This window comes from Puma concolor, chromosome B2 (genome assembly GCF_028749965.1).
Source record: "Puma concolor isolate L17-30 chromosome B2, mPumCon1.1.hap2, whole genome shotgun sequence".
In the NCBI taxonomy this organism is placed as follows: Eukaryota; Metazoa; Chordata; class Mammalia; order Carnivora; family Felidae; genus Puma; species Puma concolor.
Genome location: NC_141671.1, coordinates 2,753,353 through 2,779,247, shown reverse-complemented (window position 1 = coordinate 2,779,247; position 25,895 = coordinate 2,753,353). Strand labels below are relative to the sequence as shown.

The 25,895-nt window shown below is 40.4% G+C and overlaps 3 protein-coding genes across 3 annotated transcripts; 1 reads left to right on the top strand and 2 right to left on the bottom strand.

Annotated features, from left to right (window-relative positions):
- Positions 1 to 787: 787 nt before the first annotated feature.
- On the top strand, positions 788 to 1,732 carry LOC147580596 (olfactory receptor 2B8-like). The gene has a single exon (XM_086705927.1). The coding sequence runs from the start codon at positions 788 to 790 to the stop codon at positions 1,730 to 1,732; it is 945 nt and encodes a 314-aa protein (XP_086562053.1).
- An 8,917-nt stretch (positions 1,733 to 10,649) lies between these two features.
- On the bottom strand, positions 10,650 to 11,588 carry LOC112853449 (olfactory receptor 2B8-like). The gene has a single exon (XM_025916986.2). It carries the CDS (start codon positions 11,586 to 11,588, stop codon positions 10,650 to 10,652), a length of 939 nt encoding a protein of 312 aa, XP_025772771.2.
- Positions 11,589 to 21,397: 9,809 nt separating this feature from the next.
- Positions 21,398 to 22,357, bottom strand: LOC147580595 (olfactory receptor 2B8-like). Its single transcript, XM_086705926.1, has one exon. It carries the CDS (start codon positions 22,334 to 22,336, stop codon positions 21,398 to 21,400), a length of 939 nt encoding a protein of 312 aa, XP_086562052.1. The 5' UTR covers positions 22,337 to 22,357.
- Positions 22,358 to 25,895: the final 3,538 nt, after the last annotated feature.

Genomic DNA, 25,895 nt, shown 5'->3' with positions numbered 1-25,895 from the left:
ATGAAACATTGGATTGATGATTTCCTGCTATGTTACTGAAATTGCTGTCAGTGATAATTAGTCAGGATTAGTCATCCTGCAAAGTGAACACTGGGCACGATGAATTCTTCAGTCATTTCCAAGATGCTTCCCAATCAATAACCACGATTTCAGGCTCCATCCCCAGCGTTCATTAGTTTATGCATCAAAATGTATTGTTCCCCTTGTATAAAATTGGTAATGGTAAATTTCTCTATCTATGCACTTTCAGAAAAGACATTTTTTCTCCCCACAAATTAGAAGTAGGGGAGCGCGACGCACGTATTTCAATTCTTGATGGCAAACAAACATAGAGGGAAGGGACAGTGCAAATTTGCACCTTACTCAGAATGACTAGATTAATTTTTTTGAGAAACTACAGTTACCTTCAGTGTTCATGCATTCACGAAAAGACAGTGTCCCTGCTGGTCAAAAGCCCAGGTTGTGGAGTCAGTCTGAAGCCTGGTGAGTGCCCCTGGGCAACTTACTGAACCTCCTTCACACTCACTTCGCTCATCTGGTCAACACAGATCAGGAACGTGCCAACCTCAGAAGTCATTGGGAGAAAGTGCACCCACGTCTAGGGCAGTCCCCGAAACACAGAAGATGCTCCCGTTCAGGGGCTGTTTATCACCCCGTCGCTCCCCAACAAGGAAGGGTGTGTGCAAACTCTCAGGCCTCCACCCAGATTCCCGCGCCCACTCTGGGAAAACAGGGCTGGACTGAAGCTGCAAGAGAAAACTCCTGCTAACTGTGCAGACTGAGTGCCATGGAAAGAGCGAATGGCAGCACCTCCTCAGGATTCCTCCTCCTGGGCTTCTCCGACAGGCCTCAGCTGGAGACGCCTCTCTTTGTGGTCATCCTGATGGGCTACGTCCTGAGCTGTCTAGGCAATGGCACCATTATACTCCTGTCGCTGCGGGACCCTCGCCTGCACACCCCCATGTATTGCTTCCTCTCCAACCTCTCTTTCATGGACCTGTGTCTGACCACCTGCACCGTCCCTCAGACTCTGGCCAACCTCAAGGGGCGGGACAAGACCATCACCTATGGCGGCTGCGTGACCCAGCTCCTCATCGCCCTGGGGCTCGGGGGCGTGGAGTGTGTGCTCTTGTCGGTCATGGCCTATGACCGCTACGCCGCCGTGTGCCGCCCACTGCACTACCTGATCATCATGCACCCACAGCTCTGCCTGCACCTGGTGCTAACTGCTTGGCTCACAGGGTTCGGCAGCTCAGTGCTACAGACGGCCCTGACCATGACCCTGCCCCTGTGCGGGAGAAACCAGGTGGACCATTTCTTCTGTGAAGTGCCCGTGATGCTCAAGCTGGCCTGCACCGACACCTCCATCATCGAAGCTGAAGTCTTCGCGGTCAGTGTCTTCTTCCTCGTGGTGCCTCTGTCGCTCATCTTAGTGTCCTACGGCCACATCACCAGGGCCGTCCTGAAGATCAAGTCGGCCCGGGGCAGGCGGAAGGCCTTCGGAACCTGCGGTTCCCACCTGATGGTGGTGGTCATCTTCTTTGGCACACTCATCTCCATGTACCTCCAGCCTCCCTCCAGCTACTCGCAGGATGTCAACAAAAGCATTGCGCTCTTCTACACTCTGGTGACTCCCCTACTGAATCCCCTCATTTACACTCTGAGGAACAAGGAGGTCAAGGGGGCGCTGAGGCGACTGGTGAGAGGAACCACAGACTCCAGAGGGAGCTAATACAGGGTTTGCAGATTCTGGGTGACTACAACCCGGTTGTCACTGAAGTCAACAAATCCTTATAAAGCACCTCCTCTGTCTAGGGCATTGTTCCACTGACTTCGACTGTGATCAGCAATCACAACACTCAGCCCTGTCTCCATGGAGCTCAACATTCTAGTGGGGAGAATATGGGTTCAATAAAAGAATCTAAAAATAACTATGATGTATCCTCTATTGGAATGTATACAATAATGAGAATCAACAAATAATAGCTACATACATCAGCATGAATGCCTCTTGCAAACACACTGCTGAGTGAAGGAAGCCAGCTGCAAAACAGTTCATACTGTTCGAATTGAATGGTATAAAATTTACTTTTAATTCATGTGAAATTCAGAAGCAGGCACAATGAATCTGTGGTATTGGAAGCCAGAATGGTGGTTGCCCAGAAGAGTCACGACTGGAAGCAGAAGTGGGGGAGGAGAATTCGGGGTTCTGCTTATATTCTGATGATGGATCTGAGCGCGGTTGATAGAAAGTGTACAACATGGGAAATGTCATCAGACTTTACCCTGAAGCGACTTCCACTCTCGTGTGCATGATGTACTTCGAATCACTTAATTTTAATGGGTTTGAAGCAAGCCCGATATGATCAGAATAGTATGATACTAAATAATCACATAAAGATTTGTGTTCCTTTCACATGTGATTGGCTTTGTATTGCAAAGGAGCTATGTTACTTCTTTCCGGTGTACTGAACCAGTAGACTATATAGTGCTTATGATCTAAATAATATTTAGTCTAGTAGAATGAACCTTACCTAACTTTCCTTCGAAGACCTCAAAAGAAGATCATTTGTACAGTGAGTTCTGGTTCTCTTCTTCCTTCTAAGTTGATTTGCAATTGTTTTATGGTGTCCATTTCATTTATTTCAGCTCGAACTTGGTTATTTCTTTCCTTCTGCTAACTTGGAGCTTATTTTGGTCTTTTCCTAGTTCTTGGAGGAGTAAAGCTAGGTCATTTATTTAAGAATATTTTGTCTTACTGTAGTCCTTTAAATGCTATTAATGTTCCCTTTAGCATTGCTTTGGCAGCATCCCATAAATTTGGTAAGTAGTGTTTTCTTTTCGTTTTTTCAAGATGTTTCTTGATTTCCTTTTGATGTCTTCTTTGACCCATTGATTTGGGGGAGGTATATTATTTAATTTTTAAATCTTTGCAAAATTGAGCTTTCCTTTTTTTTCTTGGCTTTCCTTTGTTGTCGATATTCATTTTCATCGGAGTGTGATCAAAAAAGACACTTGCAGGGGTGCCTGGGTGGCGCAGTCAGTTAAGCGTCTGACTTCAGCCAGGTCACGATCTCGCGGTCCGTGAGTTCGAGCCCCGCGTGGGGCTCTGGGCTGATGGCTCAGAGCCTGGAGCCTGTTTCCGATTCTGTGTCTCCCTCTCTCTCTGCCCCTCCCCCGTTCATGCTCTGTCTCTCTCTGTCCCAAAAATAAATAAACGTTGGAAAAAAAAAAAAAAAAGACACTTGCAAGAGAGCAATTTTCCGCAATTTGCAAAGACTTGTTACATACATTATCTTATGGTCTATCTGGAGAATTCTCCTGGTGTGCTTGGTAAGAATATGCATTGCGTTGCTGTTGGATGAAATTTCCATATATGTGTATTAAATGTTTTTAATTATGGCTCAAGTCCAATATTTCCTTGTTGGCTTTCAATCAGAATGATTTGTCCATTGTAAATATTAGAATATGAAGTCCCTACTGTTATTATATTGTTGTCTATTTCTCTCTTCATAACTGTTAGCATTTGCCTAATACATTTGGGTGCTCCCGTGTTGGTTCCCATATATTTACCCTTGTTATATCTTCTTGATGAATTGACCCCCTTGTATACTGAAGTTTTTTCACTTGTTTTCATTTTTAGCTTAAAGTCTATTTTGTCTGATATAAATATAGTTACCTCTTCCCTCATAAACATTTATAAAACAACTAGCACCAATCCTTCTCAAACTCTTCAATGAAATTGAAGGGGCAAAACACTTCCAAACACATTTCACAAGATTAGCATTAACCTTATGTAAAACACAGGTAAATCGTACAAAGAAAAAACAAGGAAACCTATAGACCAGTATCTCTGCAAAATATAGATGCAAAATTTTTCAACAAAATATTGATAAATCGAATTCAGCAGCACATTTAAAGTTTCAAACACCATGATCAGAGGGATGTAGTAGGGATACAGGACAAACCAACATACACAAATAAGTCAATGCAATACATCACATGAGTAGAGTGGAATAAAAAACTTATGTTTTTCTCAATAGATGCAGTAAGACATTTGAGAAAACATGATATATTTTCATGGTAAACACTCTCAACAAATTAGTTGTAGATGGAATGTGCTTCAACATAAGAAAGGCCATTTATGACAAACTCGTGGTAACATACTCAGTGGCAAAAGGTTGAAAGCTTTTCCTCTAAGATCAGAACAAGACAAGGATGCCCACCCTCATTACTCTTACAGAAGATAGTACGGGAAGTCCAGTCATTTGCTGAAGAGACTCTCTTTTGTCTACTGGATATCTTTCCTGGTAGGTTGAAGATTAATAGGCCATTGATTTGTGGGTCCATTTCTGGAATCTCGAGTCTGGTCCATTGATCTATACGTCTGTGTTGGTGCCAGTACCATACTGTCTTAATGGTTACAGTGTTGTAATACAGCTTGAAGTTTGGAATCGTGCTCCCTCCAGCTATATCTATTTTTTTCAACATTACTTTGGCTATCTGGGGTCTTTTCTGGTTTCACACATTTTGGAATTGTTTGTTCTAGCTCTGTGAAGAATGCTGGTGTAATTTTGATAGCGATAGCATTGAATGTGTAGATTGCTTTGGGTAGAATCTACAGTTTAACAATATTTGCTCTTGTAATCCACAAGTACGGAATGTTTTTCCATTTCTTTGCGTCTTCTTTAATTTCTTTCCTAAGCTTTCCATAAGTTTCAGTGGATTCAATAAAGCAGGAAAGAATATCCAGTGGAAAAAAAGACAGTCTCTTCAGCACATGGTGTTGGGAGAACTGGACAGTGACATGTAGAAGAATGAACCTGGACCACTTTCTTACACCATGCACAAAAATAAACTCAAAATGGATGAAAGACCTAAATGTGAGAAAGGAAACCATCAAAATGCTAGAGGAGAAAACAGATAACAACCTCTTTAACCTAGGCTGCAGCAACTTCTTACTAGACATGTCTCCAGAAACAAGGGAAACAAGGGAAACATGAACTATTGGGACCTCATCAAGATAAAAAGCCTCTGCACAGCAAAGGAAAAAAAAATCAACAAATCTAAAAGGCAACCAATGGAATGGGTGGAGGTATTTGCAAACAACATACGAGATAAAGGGTTAGTATCAAAAATCTATAAAGAACTTGTCAAATTCAACACCTAAAAATCAAGTCATCCAGCTAAGAAATGGGCAAAAGACATGAACAGACACTTCTCAAAAAAAGACATCCAGATGGCTAAAAGACACATATAATATGCTCATCGTCAGGGAAATACAAATGAAAACCACAATGAGATACCACCTCACCCCTGTCAGAGTGGCTAAAATGAACAAGTCAGGAAACAACAGATGTTGGCAAGGATGTGGAGAAAAGGGAACCCTGTTGCACTGCTGGTACGAATGCAAACTGGTGTAGCCACTCTGGAAAACACTGTGGAGATTTGTCAAAAAATTAGAAATAGAATTACCGTATGACCCAGTAATAGCACTACTAGGAATTTATCCACAGGATGCAAGTGTGTTAATTTGTAGGGGCATATGTACCCCAATATTTATAGCAGTGCTATGAATAGCCAAATTATGGAAACAGCCCAAATGGCCATAAACATTTGCATGAAAAAAGAAGATGAATGAATGGATAAAGAAATTGTGGTGTTTACACCTGTCAGAATGGCTAACATTAACAACTCAGGCAACAACAGATGTTGGCCAGGATACGGAGAAAGAGGATCTCTTTTGCATTGTTGGTGGCAATGCAAGCTGGTGCAGCCACTCTGGAAACCAGTATGGAGATTCCTTAAAAAATAAAAATAGACCTACCCTATGACCCAGAAATTGCGCTACTAGGCATTTATCCACGGGATACTGGTGTGCTGTTTCAAAGGGACACATGCACCCCAGGTTTATAGCAGCACTATCAAAATAGCCAAAGTATGGAAAGGTCCCTAATGTCCATTGATGGATGAATGAGTAAAGAAAATATTGTGTGTATATATATATATATATATATATATATATATATATATATATATGTGTGTGTGTGTGTGTGTGTGTGTGTATACACACACACACACACACATATATATACACACACACAATGGAGTATTACTCAGCAATCAAAAGAAATGAAATGTTGCCATTTGCAACTACATGGATGTAACTAGAGGGTATTATGCTAAGTGAAGTTAATCAGTCATGAAAGACAAAAATCAGATGATTTCACTCATATGAGGACTTTAAGAGACAAAGCAGATGAACATAAGGGGAGGGAAAAAATAATATAAAAAGGGGAGGGGACAAAATAGATAAGACTCATAAATATGGAGAACAAACTGAGGGTTGCTGGAGGGGATGTGTGAAGGGGAATGGGCTAAATGGGTAAGGGGTATTAAGGAATCCACTGAAATCATTGTTTCACTATATGCTACCCAGTTTGGATGTGAAGTTAAAAAAAGTTAAATTAAATTAAAAAAAAAAAGCAACTGTGATACACACATACACACACACACACACACACACACACACACACACACACAAAATGGAATAGTACTCAGCAATAAAAAGAATTAAGTCTTGCCATTTCCAAAAACGTGAAAAGATTTTTTTATCCCACATTCACAATAGCATCAAAAACGATAATATACGTAGGATTAAATTTAACCAAGGAGGCAAAATATCTCTACATTTAAAACTGCATAAGTTGATGGAACAAATTGAAGAGAATTAAGATATCCTGTGTTCATGAATTGGGCATTGAGGAGGGCACTTGTTGGGATGAGCACTGGGTGTTGCAATGTAAGCGATGAATCATGGGAATCTACCCCTGAAACCAAGAGCACACTGTATACACTGTATGTTAGCCAACTTGACAATAAATTATATTTAAAAATATTAAGATTGAAAAATTTTCACAGTATTCAAAATCATCTCTAGATTCAATGCAATCCCTATCAAAATTTGAATGGCATATTTCACAGATAGAATAAGAAACAATCCTGAAATGTGTATGGAGCCACAAAAGTCCCAATTGCCAAAGCCATTCCAACAAAGAAGAACAAAGCTGGAGGCAGCCTACTTCCTGATTCAAACCGTATTATAAATATCTAGGAATCAAAACAGCATGTTACTAGATCAAGAAACGGACACATACACCAAAGGAACACAATTAAGAGCACAGAAATAAACCCATCCACATACAAACAACAAATATTTGAAAAAGGAGTCGAGAATATTCATGGGGAAACACAGACTCTTAACAAATTATCACGAGAAAGTGGGTAAATACATTCTGAGAAATGAAATTGGAGCCCTATAGCACAACGCTCAAAAAATTAACTTGAAATGGATTAACATGTAAACTAAGACCTGAAATTGTAAAGCTCCTAGAAGACAACGTAGAGAAAACAATTCTTGACATTGGACACATTGACAGTTACCAAATGAGGCTGTTCTAGTGTTGTCCTATCTACTAACACAGCTACTCTTTATGATCCAAATTTCAATGTAAAGACTGAAAGACTGTGACTTCTAAATTTTTTAGCTTATTGTGTCTATAGGGGTATAGTTTGTTCCATGGAGCTCTTGAGTGGTACCAGATTCTACCAACAGCCATTACTCCCACCACCTCTTGGAAAGAGGTTTTTTTTTTTTTTCCTTTCAATGTGACCTGCAGGGATAAAGTGTTACCACATACCCTAGGGTGTGTTTGTATGTCAGAACATATTGGAAATACAATATGTATGAGCCTGGCACATCTAAGTAGTATAAGCTAAAGGAAACATATTTTCTTGTAGTAATCATCTTCACAAAAAGGTTCAGAGATTGGCCTACAGGACATTGCCTATGGAGCACATTTTGTGCACGAGCATGTCTGTGGGTGTGTGTGTCTAATAATATACGAATATATATGCTGCTTGCACCTAAATGCAAACGAAAATGTAACACGTTGTGGCAGACTATGAGGAGAATCATTCTGTGGGAGTAGAGATGGTTTTTCTAAGAGGAAGGGTGAAACCTGGGAGAGGCTGATTTCAAGCTAGAAAGAACACATTCTTAGTCAACATGCTTCCTTTAAATACATTAAAACCGAGTTCTCGCTTGAGATAAGTTACTAAAGAAGCTCTCCAAAGAGAATCTTGCAAAACTGTTTCACGTTTCCAAGTGCTTCAAATGGGGACTTACAAATGTGAGAAAGCATTATGTGTGACCTGCTACCACAGATTCGGGGGGACGGGGCCCTGTCAAAGGCTTTGACCACTGATCAAGACAGGCCATTGATCATGGAGATCCAAAATAACCCAGTCAGTAGAAACATTCACGATGCTTCTCTGAGACTCAACACACAGGTACAACAACTGAACAGCCTCATCCTGAAAAGAGGTTGAAACCGTTCTCAGAAATGGTTCACGAATCAGAAGAACTTAACACTTCTTAGAGACCTCCCAGATTGTATTCACTCCAGTGGTTAAAATAAATCCACCCAACAATGTAAATCAATAGAATAAATTTTTTTTTTCAACATTTATTTATTTTTGGGACAGAGAGAGACAGAGCATGAACGGGGGAAGGGCAGAGAGAGAGGGAGACACAGAATCGGAAACAGGCTCCAGGCTCTGAGCCATCAGCCCAGAGCCTGACGCGGGGCTCGAACTCACGGACCGCGAGATCGTGACCTGGCTGAAGTCGGACGCTTAACCGACTGCGCCACCCAGGCGCCCCTAGAATAAAATTTTTTAAACGGAGCAAGTGTGGGAACCCAGGGAGGCCCCCCAACGTGGACCTCAACAGCATATTGATCACCGTGAATAGAAGGTACTGGGGAAAGAGCAGGTGGGAGGACATCACACCCTCCTCTGTCCCCCTGGAAGCAGGAAATATCTCCCGAATGAGTGTCTCCTCCCAGGTCTAAGAAGTAAAAACAACCAGTTATCACCACAGGTAGGGACCTTAGAACTGAGAAGGCTGTAGCAATAAACCTGCTACTTCTTTACTAACCCACTACCTCAGCCCACATTCCACTTCGCATTCCCTGCTAACTGCAGCTCCAAACACTGGTTTTCTTTCTCCTGTCAATTCCACGCTCATCTATTGTCTCTCTGTAAACAGGGTAAAAACCACCTGGTTGTTCATTTCTTTGGGTCTTAATGTCCAGATTGGGCCTCCGTGTGGTGGTAATAAAACTTTGGGTGTTTTCTCCAGTTACTCTGTCTCATGTCAACTTAATTCCAAAACAGCGGGGAAAGAAGGAAATGTCTCCTCCCAGAAGCCAGTGTCCTGTGTCTAAGGCCACCTAGGGGAGCCCTTCCCTGGATGCCACTGATCTCCAGTCATTCATCCTCTCCTTTCTGCATCTACACGCAGCCCCCCTTTCCCCTGCAAACCACGAGTCCACACACAGTGGTCCCCAGTCTGCACCATCAGGGCTCAAACATGCCACAACACCACTGCGGTGAAAGAAGGCTCTCACCCGTATCAGAAAACAAGCATCCAAAAAGCAGTCACCTGTGAAGGGTGGAGTTGGCAGGGGTCTGTGACCTGTTCCTGCCTCCTCCGTGAGCCTGTCAGAGCAGGACTCTGGCAAACAGTAGCTGCGAAATGTGCAGACTAGGAGGTACAGGAGGGACTTACAGGAGTCACTTACGGTGACTGTGCTCTGATGGCTGATCCAGGAGTGAGTTTAGCAGGATGCAGAGGGCGTGTTCAGAGTGCAGTCAACCTACACTGCACACCCTGACGTTATGTTAACGTGTGACAATTCTAAGGCCAGGACAGGGCTACGAAGGTAGGGACGCATGAAACTGAGAATCTCCCTTCCCTTCTCTGGGCTCACTGCTGCCGCAGGGGAGGGCCTGGGGGATGGGTTAAAAAGGTGACGGAGATTAAACAGAGTACATATGATGATGGAAATGTGGAATCACTGTATTGTACACCGGAAAGAATATAAAACTGTAGGTTAACTCTAATGGAATGACCATAAAAATTGAATTAAACACTAAACTAATAAACGTGAATTCTAAAGAAAAAAATTTTTTGCAAAACAAAGAAGTGTGTTTCAAAATGAAAACAGTATCACAATGGCAACATGATACCATGGCCTGATACCTGAACAGCTTTACCAGGATGGATGTTAGCAACTTTTGTCCGAGCTAAAGTTTGTTTTTCCTACACTTGCCCTCCTACTTCTGGGAAAAAGTTGTGATCCAGTCAGGCTACAGCCATTGTCATAGAGCCGTGAGCTACTTGAGAGAATCAGCAATAGCCTCCAGCTTTTGTGAGAAAATGCTACAGTATTAGTATTTATTAGAGTGTTCTAGTGGTTTTTATTCTCATTTTGCTATGTATTATGGTGTCTTGTAACCGTCCTTTGCAATTAGCAATGGAATAGTGTTCTCTAAAAGGGGGTGAAATGAGAAAATCCTGTGAAACTTTTTACAATATTAATATGATGCAGGTGGTTTACGAACACTAACTCAGCATCTCTGGAGGCTGCCATGCGTCCATGAACTTAGAGTTTGAACACTCACTTGCATGAAAGAATGAATTAAGGAAGCTCCCTTCAGAGTTGTCAGGGGAAATGTTGAGGACACAGAAATCTTAAAGATTCTGGCATTCAAAGTCTTCCATGAAAGGGTCTTCCCCCCAGTCATCTGGAGTCATAGTCCCTACACAACACCTTCCTCATTGCTCCTGTCACATCCTTGTTCCGCAGGGTATATATGAAGGGGTTGGCCATGGGGGTGACGATGGTGTAGAAGAGAGAAATGAACTTGCCCTGATCCTGGGAGTAGTTGTTGCTGGGCTGGACGTAAGCATAGATGGCCGAGCCATAGAACAGGGAGACCACCGTGAGGTGGGACCCACATGTCCCAAACGCTTTCCTCTGCCCTGTGGCTGACTTTATTCTTAACACTGCCCTGACTATCTGACCATAGGAGAACGTGATTAATGCCACAGGTATGAGGAGAATGATCACACTGGCAAAGAAGATCTCATTCTCATTCCCAGTGGTGTCAACACAGGCAAGCTTGAGCAGTGGGGCGACATCACAAAAGAAGTGGTCTATTTTATTTCTCCCACAAAGTGGTACAAGAAAGATGAGCACTGTCTGCAACGAGGAGTTGGCAAAGCCAATGAACCACGACGCAGAAGCCATCAGGGCACAGAGACGGGGGTGCATGATCACTGTGTAGTGCAGGGGCCTGCAGACGGCTGCATAGCGGTCAAATGCCATCACCCCTAAGAGAATGCATTCTGTGGATCCCAACCCTAGAGCAATGAACAGCTGAGCTACACAGGCAGCAAAGGAGATAGACTTGTCTGCTCCCCTGAGATGAACCAGCAGCTGAGGAACAGTGCTGGTCGTGTAACACAGGTCCAGAAAGCTTAGGTTGGACAGGAAAAAGTACATGGGAGTCTGCAGGTGTGGGTCCAGGCGGGACAACGCAATGATGGTTGTGTTTCCCAGCAGGGTGAGCAGATAGAAGATGAGAAGAACCACAAAGAGGACTCGCTCCAGCTGAGGCCGGTCAGAGAAACCCAGCAGGATAAAGCCAGTGAGAGAACTTCCATTTTTCGGGTCCATCCTTTCATACCACATATATATCCTCTTAAGACCAAGTATTTAGCAATTTTTACGAGAAACCTTCAAAAGAAAAAAAGGTGGCAGGGAGTTGAATTGATTGTATGAGAGGACAACGTCAAGGACTTTATCAGTAATAATTTGAATAATGACATACTCATGGAAATTGACATAACTTATACCAATACAGTCCACATTATCACAATAAGTAAATCATTAGTATTTAATGTAAGAAATATCATATAAGGACCTTGTGTTTGCATCAGTCATAGGAATAAGATCTTACAGTCCACACTTATTAGAACTTAAAGTACTATAAAAAGGTATGTATGTTGCAGATTTAAGTTATGTAAAAATGTGTAAGGGAAAAGAAGAAGGGCTATCAGAAAGAATCAGAAATTCAGAGAGGAGAGATGTTATTATAAATATGTGTCTCATGATTCTATACAACTGGATTTGCACACACCACACATGCATTAAAATAATATGGTGACACCTGAATAGCTTAGTGGGTAAGCACCCGACTCCTGGTTTCAGCTGGGGCCATGACCTCATGCGTCGTGGGTTCAAGCCCTGTGTTGGACTCTTCACTGACAGCACTGAGCCTTCATGGGATTCCGTGTCTCTCCCTCTCTCTCTGCACCTCCCCTGCTCCCTCACTGTCTCTCTCTCAAAATAAATAAATAAACATTAAAAAATACATATATATATATATATGAGCACTTACTGTGGAAAAAGCATTCTGATATAGGAACTTATGACCTAGAATGTACTTATATGAAAAATTCAATTACATTCAAAATCTCACTGCTATTTCTGCATAAACATTCGGCAGTATTGCCTAACTAATGTATTATATTTGGAACGACACAGGTTTTGTTTTGTTTTTGTTTTTGTTTTTTCTTTGGTAAGGTAGTAAAAAACTTAATCAGAGAAAACCGGAAAACCACCATTCAGTTAAAATTCTTAACTTTTGCCTGAAAAATGCGTCAAATTATCATACCAATTTAACAGGAACTCTGAAAATTCATTGACCGTGCAGAACCAGCTGGAATCAGAACTCTAAAATCCATTGACCAACACTTTCCTCTTCCTTCTGGAGATTTCCATCTCACACGTTACCAATTAAAGTTCATAAAATTCGTGAAAGAGGTAGGATTATTCCTTATCGACATCCTAATCAGAATAAACATTTTAAAAGTTTAGCCAACCATGTAAATATGTACAATCTGTAATGTTTTACATCACTCCTTATGATAAAATAAAGAGATAAACACACAGAGATAAAGACAGATACATTCTCAAAGCAATGATGGGTCAAAGAACTATAAAGCAAAACTTAAAGTAGTATAAAGAAAGATATAAAGAAACCAATATTTTGGTGTTATACAAAATCTCAGACATCCGTCCACATTATGTCAACGATCACCTTTCTGGGAGCTACCTTTCAGAGTTAGTGACAATGGACCAAACACATTGCCAGATATGAGGTTGGGTGATGACCATTTTCATCCAATGCTTACTGTAACTGAAGAAGATGAATAGTTATACAGTGACGAAAGAGGCATCAGAAAATGAGTCCTTCAGTTGTATCATATTCAAATGGTAGGGCATACCATGCATTTTTAATTCTTCTAAGACTTTGCAACCTGAATCAGGTTTGGGGCAGGACCCAATGATGTGTAAAAGAAACAGGTAAAAACAGGCATCAAATATTCATAATATTTGGAGAGAGGATACGGTATTTCACACTATTTTATACCTCGTTTGATTTCATATAAACATATGATCAGTGGTCTCCACACAAAAAAATCTATGCAGAAAATTTTTCTTAAAAGTAATAGTTATACAGTTATTTGTGACAGTCTAAATGTGCAACAACAAAACGTGTCCTCTAACATCTGCTCAGAAGAACAAATAAAAACAAACCATGCTTGAGTCTCATAGGCACACACACAGAGATTGATACGTTTACTTGAAATAATTGCCCACAAACTTTTTAATGGGTCTGATAAAGGAAGCACTACCAAAGTGAAGAAGGGCAAAACTAAAATGTAAACTCATCCCAAGAAAACACTGATATGCTACTGCACCTTTAGAATAAACTAATGATACATGTTAACAATATCATGTCAATCAGGACAAAGAAGACAGTTGAGAAAAGGTAAAATCCTGGTGAGATGAACTTGTACATATGATTTGCTGCTTTCCAGGATCGTGTATGTGCGTGTGTGTGTGTGTGTGTGTGAAAGAATACATAATGGCTATCTATCTGACAGGTACAAAAATGATTATGATTTTCAGTTGAAAAATACAATATCAGACAAAGGAGTCTGCACTGAAGATGACAAGAATGTCCTCATCCCTGTGGTACAATTGCTCCTAGTGTCCTGAGGAGAGCACGCGGGGAGGGAACTACAGGACTCATATCATAGTCTATCATCTTCTGCTATTGTTGTTCTCATTACAATTCAGGAAAATCATTATCCTTTAGTAACACCAGACATGGGAAAGATCAGGCTGCGAAATGCGTTCTCCCATCAATTCTCAAGAGTATGTTCTGTTGAACTGGGTCACTCTGTTCCTTCCCCGTCCCCTTGCTTGTGCACCACACAGAGCAGTCTTCCAAGAGAAAGGACATGTGTCCACTGAGGATAATGGGAAATTACATTTCATTTCCTTCTCACCACATTTAAAAAATGTTGTAATTGGGGGCACCCGGGTGGCTCAGTCGGTTAAGCGCCCACGTCAGCTCAGGTCATGATCTTGCGGTTCGTGGGTTCAAACCCCATTTTGGGCTCCATGCTGACAGCTTGGAGACTGAAGCCTGCTTCAGATTCTGTGTCTCCTTCTCTCTCTGCCCCTCCCCTGCTCGCACTCAGTCTTTCTCTCAAAAACAAATAAATATTTAAAAAAATTTGAAGGATGGTGTAATTAGACAAAGAACCATCATCTATGTTTGGTAGCATGAAATAACTAAATTCAGTAAGATGGATTGATTCATCTGAGACAAACTATATAAATAAAACTGGCTGGAAATAGTGAACATGTCCTTCCCGGGCACAGGAGCAAAGTATGTGTCCCTAGTAACTATCATAATATGACACGGAACAGGAAAGCCCAGTGATAGATTACACCTATATTATTAATTTGCATATGAAAGATAAATACTTGAAAAAACCCAAAGATTATACATGGAGAGAAAGAAAAGTTATTAGTGAAAATAAAAATTAACAGAAGCTACAAAACAAAGACACTGCCAATCTATGTAATAATTCACGTCAGAAAAGTATATAATTCAAATGGCATCTCAATGTTACAATAATAACTAAGATAATTGTTTCAAATGTGAGAGGTTAAATTCTTAGTACTGACACACGTAAGGTGATACAGCAGTAATTTCCATTACCATAATACCTCAATGCTGACATACAGTTCTAAGTTTTAGTGCAAGAATACATAGTTTCACAAAAGTAGATGCTCAGTATGCAAACTACACATTTTAAAGAGAAAGTATCTTAAGAATATGTCTCTATTTAAGACATTTCAAATATATAACATTCATTGATATATTTGACATACACATGCTGCCCTATCCGGTTCCTGAATGAATCCTGAAAAATTGCAGGCAAGATTTCTGCAGCCTCAGTGCTACGACTGAATCGCTGTTGCTTGCTTGATGTTTCTGTCTCATGGGTCTAAGTTGACCTCAGACATATGAGAACAGGCCCCCGATGACGAGGGAGGATGAGCAAATGATGGGATATAGCCATCACTACATAGGAAATGACAGATGTGATGAACACTGACAGGGCTGTAGGGCAGGTTCTGTGGAAGAAGACGATGAAGTAGGATTTCCACTGCATGTTGTTTATTCAGGGAATGCTCTCGGGATAAATGGGGTGAGGGAAGGAAGACAGCAGAGAATGTTGCTAAGCAAGGATGTGGTCTCCAGTGGAACAGAGCAGGAGCCTGATCCCATGAGATGCTGGCCAGGACTTTCCAGAAGAACCATCCATCTGTGATGGTAGAAATTCTCTGTCCTCACTGTCCAATACTATGCCCACTCTCTACCTGTCATACCTGAGCATTTAAAATGTCCTAGCTAAAAAAAAAAATTAAAAAAATAAAATAAAATAAAATGTCCTAGCTAAGAAGTTGAATTTTATATTTTATTTAATTTAATGAATTTAAATGTAAGCAGCTAACGTGGCTACTTACTAAGGTATTGGACAGCACAACTCTGGAGCATGAATTGCAGTCCTGCCTTGGCATTGGCACCTTTTGTCCATCTCACAGTCTGTCACTGGCTGTGAGCTGCCCCCACCAGTTTCCCCAGACCTCCTGGTAATGTGACTCCCTTTCAGCTGAGGGAAATTCTCTCATGAATGGAACGGCTGTGAACTCTGGAGCCCATACTCATACCAAGTAGGGTTTGGATTAGAGCCCCAGCAAGTAAAGAGCATCTGGGCAGGTCACCAACAGTGTTCATACAAGAGTCCACTCATGTTTGTGTGTAAGGATAGAAGGACAGGACCTGGTCTACTTTACACATCACCTCAGTGCAATCACACACACACACATTCACATACGCACATACACATGGACACAAGTTGTCATTTGGCAATGTGGTCTCGAGTGGCAATGATAAATGAATGAACATTCAACTATCTTCATAACTTTGTCTCTTTCATATTGGTATTTGCATTCCCATGAGTGATCATCACACCTTGTTAACAATAAAGTCAACATAAAGATGCATTGAGATAATATTCACAATATGGAATTTCCCTGTTGTAATTTTCAACATACCTTTTAAAATCTCCATGCATATTTTAGATATTTTGGTAACCCATAAGGGAGTAAATGAGCATTTAGAAAATATAAATACTCATAATGAGTTTTTGCATAGGGAAAAAATATTATCCCATTTCACACATAGTAAGGAACCAAAGAGAAAGCATGGGGGCATGTAATCTAATAATTGTACACTTATGCAGAAAGGGCACATTTTATTATCACTAAACGTGAATATTTAATAAGTTTCCACACGTGCATCCAGAGGTATAATGAATGTACTGAAATAGAATGAAAAGTCTAGGAATGACTTGGTGGCATTTCTAATGAACAATTAAATTTAGTTATATTATTTGACAACTTTCCATAGTCGGTTCCTTTAGACAACTGACCATACATGCAAACCGTTTAGTATTTTTGTTTCAAGAACCTTTGCATCTGAAAATAACCCAATTTGCTAATTTCTAGAGCAACACAGAGACTTCCTTCCATTTTACTCACCTTCTCTCACTTCCTCTGTTGGATCTAAGCTATTTCCCTACCTCATTCCAAGTTAGTGCCTAAATTCACTTCTGGGGATAGGAACGCAGACATGTAGAATCACTGCCTGCAGGAAATGCAAAGGTTGACTCTACCAGCACTGGGGCATCCGTACGTTTTTCTTAAGCAAAAGGACACTTTCTCAGGATGACTTCACACGTCCTCATGTGACAGCAGAGATCTGCACTTTGCCTCTCAGAGGTAGAAGGTGAAGGCAGTCACAAACTCTCAGTATGGTTTCCCGAATACAATGACCTGCCTCTGTGACTCTGAGACCCTTACGAGCAGGCGAGAGGGTGCCGTGACTCTGAGCTGTGGCTGGGCAGGCACACAGAACCAAGTCCCTTCCTCCGCTGACGTCTCTGGGGAACGGATGCCCCACGCTCTTAATGAGCCCTTGTCACTGAGCTGCCCAGACATGGCAATCCTCAGGGACAATGACTGTGGACGACAATGCCAGACAGACCTAATCTGTCTCTTCTATTAGTTCACGTATCTCTTAGAGGACAAGTAACTCCCTAGACCTCCTCAGATACCGTAGCTCCCATCTGTGAATGACCTACATGTTTTATAGAAGACTAAAGATTTTTTCCTCATAACTGACCAAAATATTTACATATAAATATGTAAGGAAGAATCCATTCCCTTACTTAATTTTAAATTTAAATATGTGAATAAATTCTTCATTCAATCTCATTCATAATTACCTTATATTGGATCACAGAGCTAATAATGAAGCACATTCTAATCTTTAGCATGAATATAAAGGAGGGCAACCAAATTCTACCAAACTTCCAATATAGTTATGGGGAAAAAGTCTTAAATCCTCTAAAACACTGTTCAGTTTGTACCCGAGGGTTTTAACGATTAACTGAAATAAATTTTTACAGTATCTATTTTTTAAATACAGCGTACATGGGTTTTTTGAAACTCAGCTAGTCTCTGCAATCAAATTCCAAATCTTTTTAAAATAAATATATATATTTTAATTTACATCCACATTGTGAGCCTATAGTGCAACAATGATTTTAGGAATCGAACCCAGTGATTCATCCCCTACACATGACTCCCAGTGCTCGTCACAAGTGTCTTCCTTAATGCCCCTTGCCCATTTAGTCCATCCCCCCTCCCACAACCTTTCAGCAACCTCAGTTTGTTCTCTGTATTTACCAGTCTCTTATGTTTTGCCCTCCTCCCTGTTTTTACATTACTTTTGCTTCCCTTCCTTTATGTTCATCTGTTTTGCATCTTAAACTCCTCGTATGTGTGAAGTCATTTTGTCTTTCTCTGACTTATTTCACTTAGCATAATACCCTCATCCACGTTGCTGCACATGGCAAGATTTCATTCTTTTTGATTGTTGAGTAATACTCCATTGTATATATCTTCTTTATCCATTCATCTGTTGATGGATATTTGGGCTCTTTCTATAACTTGGCTATTGTTGATGATGCTGCAATAAACATTGGGGTGCATGTGCCCCTTCGACACACTAGACCTGTATCCCTTGGATAAATACCTAGTAGTGCAATTGCTGTATTTTAGGGCAGTTCTATTTTTAACTTTTTGTGGACCCTCCATACTATTTTCCAGAGAGGCTGCACCAGTTTGCATTCCCACCAGCAGTGCAAAAGAGATCCTCTTTCTCCAAATCCTTGCCACATCTGTTGTTGCCTGAGGTGTTAACTTTAGCCATTCTCACAGTCATGAGGGGATATCTCATTGTGGTTTTACTTTCTGTTTCCTTGATGATGGGTGATATGGAGCATTTTTTCATGTGTCTGTGGGCCATTTGGATGTCTTCTTTGGAAAAGTGTCTATTCATGTCTTTTTCCCATTTCTTCACTGGATTATTTGTTTTTTGGGGTGTTACGTTTGATAAGTTCTTTATAGATTGTGGATGCTATCCCTTTATCTGATAGGTCATTTGCAAAAATATTCTCCCATTCCATTGGTTGCCTTTTAGTTTTGCTGATTGCTTCCTTCGCTGTGCAGAAGCTGTTTATCTCGAGTTCATTATGAATCAATAGTTGATTTTTGCTTTTGTTTCCTTTGCCTCCGGAGATGGCTCAGGTCTTGTTTCAAGGTCCATGAGTCAGAGCCCCATGTCAGGCTCTATGGTGACAGCTCAGCTCCTGCAGCCTGTTTCAGAGTCTGTGTCACCCTATCTGTCTCTCTGCCCCTCCTCCCTCTCTAATAAATAAATATTTAAAAAACCTTTTTAAAAAGAAAAAAGAAGGAAACAGGCAAAAGAGCATGATCCAAGAATGAGAGAACTGATATTGGCGAGAGTACAAAGAGGAACCTTCCTGCACTGCTGGTGCGAATGCAAACTGGTGCGGCCACTCTGGAAAACGGTATGTAGGTTCCTGAAAAAATTAAAAACATAAATACCCTATGACCCAGCAATAGTGCTACTAGGTATTTATCCCAAGGATACAGAAGTGCTGATTCAAAGGGGCACATGCACCCCAATGTGGATAGCAGCACCATCGACAAAGCCAAAGTATGGAAAGAGTGCAGATGTCCACTGAGAGACGAATGGATAAAGAAGATATGGGATATATATACGATGGAATATTACTCGGCATTCAAAAAATGAAATCTTGCCATTTGCAACAACGTGGATTGAACTAGAGTATGTCATGCTAAGCAAAATTAGTCAAAGAAAAACAAATATCATATGACTTCACTCATATGTTCAATTTAAGACAGAAAACAGGTGACTATAAGGTAGGGAAGCAAAAATAATATGAAAATGGGGAGGGGGACAAAACGTAAGAGACTCTTATATACACAGAACAAACTGAGGTTGCTGCAGGGGTTTTGGGTAGGGGAATGTGCTAATTGGGCAAGGGTCTTTAAGGAGGACACTTGCTGGCATGAGCATTGGGTGTTCCGTTTATGGGATAAATTACTGTAATCTACTCCCGAAATCATTACTGCACCGTACCTTAAGTAACTTGGATGCAATTTAAAAAATTAATAAAGTAAAAAATAAAAGGAAGACTACAATGTCACATTCACTTGTTATGGGATGTTTCTATTTCTTACTCATCACTCAGAATTGGATAACAGTTATTTCATAATGAGATGGCTACTTGTAAAGATAAGACATATCGAGATTTTTTTTACAATTAACATACAATCCTATTTTGTTTAAGTTTCCTCCTGGGGAATCTGAGCAATCTGCACAGAACATGGGATTTTCTGGGAAGTAGTATTCATTTCCCATATTTTCATAGTATGTCGCCGCATTCAAATATATGGGGCCCTTGGAGGATGTGAGATATAAAAGCCTTGATCACTTGAAGCCTGGATAAAAGAATTTGAAAATGGTATGAAAAGAGGATCTAAATATCTTTTACCCTTTAAAACGTTTCCTGTGTTACTATAGGTAAAACATGTAGCATATGAAATAGGACTTGGGTCATGTATTGTTCCTCCATGATAATGTCCCCAAAAGTCATTTCTAATGAACGGGTTGGATCACAAACTGAATCTCACCAACGTGCACACCGCACATTGGTGCTTCTCCGACTTTGCACATAATGACACGTGAGCACCACCTGGCGTGTTACCAGCTCAAGTTCTTAGTGTCACTGGCAGGTATGCATCATGCCCTCCCCCTCCCTGACATGAAGGCTACATAAAACCATTGTCATACCTGTGAGGTCACACGAGGGCCTGATATCTGAATGGGTTTATCTGGATTGATGTTAGTAGGCTTTTCTTTGACCTAAAAGTTTTTTACACTGTTGCCCCACGTACTTGTGTCCAAGAGCTGTGATACAGTCAACTTATGGACCTTCTATCACAGCCATGATCAAAATGCAAGAAAAAGGGATATGCCTCCAGCAATTGTTAGAAAATACTAAAATATTAATATTTCTGGTGTGCTTGGGTGGCTCAGTCAGTTAGGCATCCAAATGTTGATTTTGCCTTGGGTCATGTTGTCACAGTTTGTGAGTTCCAGCCCCTAATCAGACTCTGGGCTAGCTGCTCAGATCCTCCTTGGGATTGTCCCTCTCTTTGGCTCTCTCTGCCTCTCACTCACTTCTGTTCTCTGTCTCTCTCTCTCTCTCTCTCAAAATAAATAAACATTAAAACAAATTTAATACATAATTGTTTCTGACACTATTGGTGTTACATATTCTTATTGGCTGTGTTTTTATCATATGTGTGTAGATGTCTGTTTGCAATTAGGAAAGAAATAGTGCTCCCAAAAGGGAGTGAAATAACAAAATCTTGTGGAGGTTTTTGAAAAAATAATATGATGCAGATGCTCTAAATCAGAATCTCTGGAGGTTGCAATGAATCCATGAACTCAGATTTTGAACACTCACTTGCACGAAAGAGGAGATAAGAAAATCCCCTTGAGAGTCGTCAGGGGAAATGTTGGATGACACGTGCAGGACACAAAAGCAGAAAGACTCTGAACTCAAATTCTTCCATCAGAGGGTCCTGCCCCCCAGTTATCTGGAGTCATAGCCCCCACAGAACACCTTCCTCATTGCTCCCGTCACATCCCTGTTCCGCAGAGTATATATGAAGGGGTTGACCATGGGGGTGACAATGGTGTAGAAGAGAGAAATGAATTTGCCCTGATCTTGGGAGTAGTTGTTGCTGGGCTGCAGGTAAGCATAGATGGCCGTGCCGTAGAACAGGGACACCACCGTGAGGTGGGACCCACATGTCCCAAACGCTTTCCTCTGCCCTGAAGCTGACTTTATTCTTAACACTGCCCTGACAATTCGACCATAGGACAACGTGATTAATGCCACAGGTATGAGAAGAATGATCACACTGACAAAGAAGAGCTCAGACTCATTCACAGTGGTGTCAACACAGGCAAGCTTGAGCAGTGGGGGAACCTCACAAAAGAAGTGGTCTATTTTATTTCTTCCACAAAGTGGTACAAAGAAGGTGAGCACCGTCTGCAGTGAGGAGTTGGCAAAACCAATGAACCACGATGCAGAAGCCATCAGGGCACAGAGACGGGGGTGCATGATCACTGTGTAGTGCAGGGGCCTGCAGATGGCTGCATAGCGGTCAAATGCCATCACCCCCAACAGAATGCATTCTGTGCATCCCAACCCTAGAGCGACGAACAGCTGAGCTACACAGCCACCGAAGGAGATAGACTTGTCTGCTCCCCTGAGATGAACCAGCAGCTGAGGAACAGTGCTGGTTGTGTAACACAGGTCCAGAAAGCTTAGGTTGGACAGGAAAAAGTACATGGGAGTCTGCAGGTGTGGGTCCAGGTGGGACAACGCAATGATAGTTGTGTTTCCCAGCAGGGTGAGCAGATAGAAGATGAGAAGAACCACAAAGAGGACTCGCTCCAGCTGAGGCCGGTCAGAGAAACCCAGCAGGATAAAGCCAGTGAGAGAACTTCCATTTTTCGGGTCCATTCTTTCTTACCACATGTTTCCTGTCAAGACCAAGTATTTAGCAATTTTTAAAAGAATCTTCAAAAAGAAAACAACTTGGTAGGGGGTTGAAATGATCTTATGAAAAGACAAGGGCATGGAATTTATCAGCAATAACGTGAATAAATGATGTACTCACTGAAATTGACATAGCTTATACCAATATAGTTTCACATTATCGCCAAAAGTTAATTATTAATATTTAATATGAGAAAAGTGAAAAAATGGACATTTTGTTTGCATCAGTCAAAGGAATATAAGGTGTATCAGTCTGCACTTACTAGAACTTGAAGTACTGTAAAAATGTGTGTACATTCCAAACTTAAAGTTCTATAAAATGTATAAGGGAAAAGAGAAGGAGCTCAGAAAGAATCAGAAAGAGATGCAGAGCGAAGGAGAGATGTTATTATAAATATGTGTCTCTTGATTCTACACAACTGGATTTGCACACACCTCGCATGTAATGAAATATAACAATGGGGGCATGTAAGTGGCTCAGTGGGTTAAGCATTCGACTTTTGATTTAACCTGAGGCCATGATCTCATGCAGCATGTGTTTGATCCCCGTGTCGGGCTCTTTGATGACAGCACTGAGCCTGCTTGAGATTCCGTCTCTCTCCGTCTCTCTGCACCTTCCCTGCTCCCCCACTCTCTCTCTCCAAAATAAATAAATAAACATTAAGATAAAATAAATATTAATAAACATTAAATAAACAATAAAATAAACATTAAAATATATAAAATAAAAACATATGTATATCTACATACATACGTATGTAGATATGTATGTATATATAACTTAATGTGTACAAGCATTCTGACATAGGAACTTACGACGTAGGATGTACTTATATGAAGAATTCAATTACATTCAAAATCTCACCACTATTTCTGTATAAATATTTTGGCAGTATTGCCTGTCTAACTAATGTATTATATTTGGGAAAGACACAGTTGTTTACTAATGTATTATATTTGGGAAAGACACAGTTGTTTGTTTTGTGTTTTTTTTTTTTTTTTGTATTACTAAAACGATTAAACAATCAGAGAGAACCCGAAAAACCACCATTCAATTACAGTGCTCAACTTTTGCCTGAAAACTGCTTCAATGAACATACGAATTTGACAGGAACTCTGAAAATTCATTGGCCATGCAGAACCAGCTGGAATCAGAACCCTAAAATCCATTGACCAACGCTTTCTTCTTCCTTCTGCAGATTTCCATTTCACATATTACCAATTACATTTCTTAAAATTCCTGAAACAGTTAGGATTATTCCTTACCGATATCTTAATCAGAATAAACATTTTAGAAAGTTATCCAACCATGTAATTATGTATAACCTGTCATGTTTTACATCAGTCCCTGTGATAAAATAAATAAAGAGATAAAGACACAGAGATAAAGACAGATACATTCTCAAAACAATGATGGGTCATAGAACTATAATGCAACACTTATAGTAAAATAAGAAAAGATATAAAGAAACCAATATTTTGGTATTATACAAAATCTCAGACATCTGTCCACATTATGTCAATCATCACCTTTCTGGGAACTACCTTGCAGAGTTAGTGACACTGGACCAAACACATTCCCAGGTACGAGCCTGGGTGTTGACCATTTTCATCCAATGCTTACTGTAACGGAAGAAGATGAATAGTTCTGACCTAAGAGGCATCAGAAAATGAGTCCTTCAGTTGTATCATATTCAAATGGTTGGGCATACCGTGCATTTTTAATTCTTCTAAGACTTTGCAACCTGAATCAGGTTTGGGGCAGGACTCATTGATGTGTGAAAGAAACAGGTACAAAACAGGCATCAAATATTCATAATATTTGGAGGGAGGATTTGGTATTTGACACTATATTATACCTTCTTTAATTTCGTATAAACATATGATCAGTGGTCTCCACACAAAAAATCTATGCAGAAAAATTTTCTTAAAAGTAATAATTATACAGTTATTTGTGACAGGCTAAATGTGCAACAACAAAACGTGTCCTCTGACTAACATCTGCTCAGAAGAACAAATACAAACAAACCATGCTTGAGTCTCATAGGCACACACACAGAGATTGATACATTTACTTGAAATAATTGCCCACAAACTTTTAATGTGTCTGATAAAGGAAACACTACCAAAGTGAAGAAGGGCAAAAATAAAATGTAAACTCATCCCAAGAAAACACCAATATGCTACTGCAGCTTTAGAATAAACTAATGATATATGTTAACAATATTATGTCAATCAGGACAAAGAAGAAAGTTGAGAAAAGATAAAATCCTGGTGAGATGAACATGTACATATGATTTACCGCTTTCCAGGATTGTGTGTGTGTGTGTGTGTGTGTGTGTGTGTGTGTGTGTGAGAAAGAATACATAATGGCTATCTATCTGACAGGTAGAAAAATGATTATGATTTTCAGTTAAAAAATAAAATATCAGACAAAGGAGATGCGCACTGAAGCAGACACAAGAATGTCATTGTCCCTGTGTGGTACAATTGCTCCCAGTGTCGTGGGGAGAGCACGCGGGGAGAGAACTACAGCACTCATATCATAGTCTACCATTTTCTTCTATTCTTTTTCTGAATAAAATTCAGGAAAATTAATATCCTTTAGTAACTCCAGACATGGGGCAGATCAGGCTGCGAAATGCGTTCTCCCATCGATTCTCACGAGTATGTTCTGTTGATCTGGGTCACTCTGTTCCTTCCCTGTCCCCTTCTCCTCATCCACCCCTCTTAAAGCTTGTGCACCACACAGAGCAATCTTCCAAGAGAAAGGACATGTGTCCGCTGTGGTTAATAGAAAATTGCATTTCATTTCCTTCTTACCACATTTAAAGACTGGCGAAATTAGACTAAGAACTATCATCTATGATTGGTACCATCAAATGACTGATTGCAGTAAGAGGGATGGATTCATCTGGAAAACTACGTAATTGAAACTTGCTGGAAATATTGAACACTTCCTTCCTGGGCAAAGGAGCAAAGTATGGGTCCCTAGCAACTATCATAATATGACACGATACAGGAAAGTCCAGTGATAGACTACACCTATATTATGACTTTGCATATGAGAGATAAATACTTGGAAAAAGCACAGATCATATATGAAGAGAAATAAATGTTATTATTGAAAATAAAATTAAACAGAACTACAAACAAAGACATTGTCATTCTATGTAATAATTCACATCAAAAAGTATATAATTTAAATGACATGTCAGAAGAACGCAATGTTCCAATAATAATTAAGAGAACTGAATCAAATGTGAGAGGTTAAATGCTTAGTACTGACACACATAAGGTGATAGAGTAGGAATTTCCAATTACCCTAATAGCTCAATGCTGACATAAAATTCTAAGTTTTAGTGTAAGAATACGTATGTCCACAAGACTAGGTACTAGTCTATGCACACTACATATCTTAAAGGATCACAGGATAATGTCTCTATTTAAGGCATTTCAAATATATAACATTCACTGATATATTTGACATGAACAAGCTGCCCTATCTGGTTCCTGAATGAAT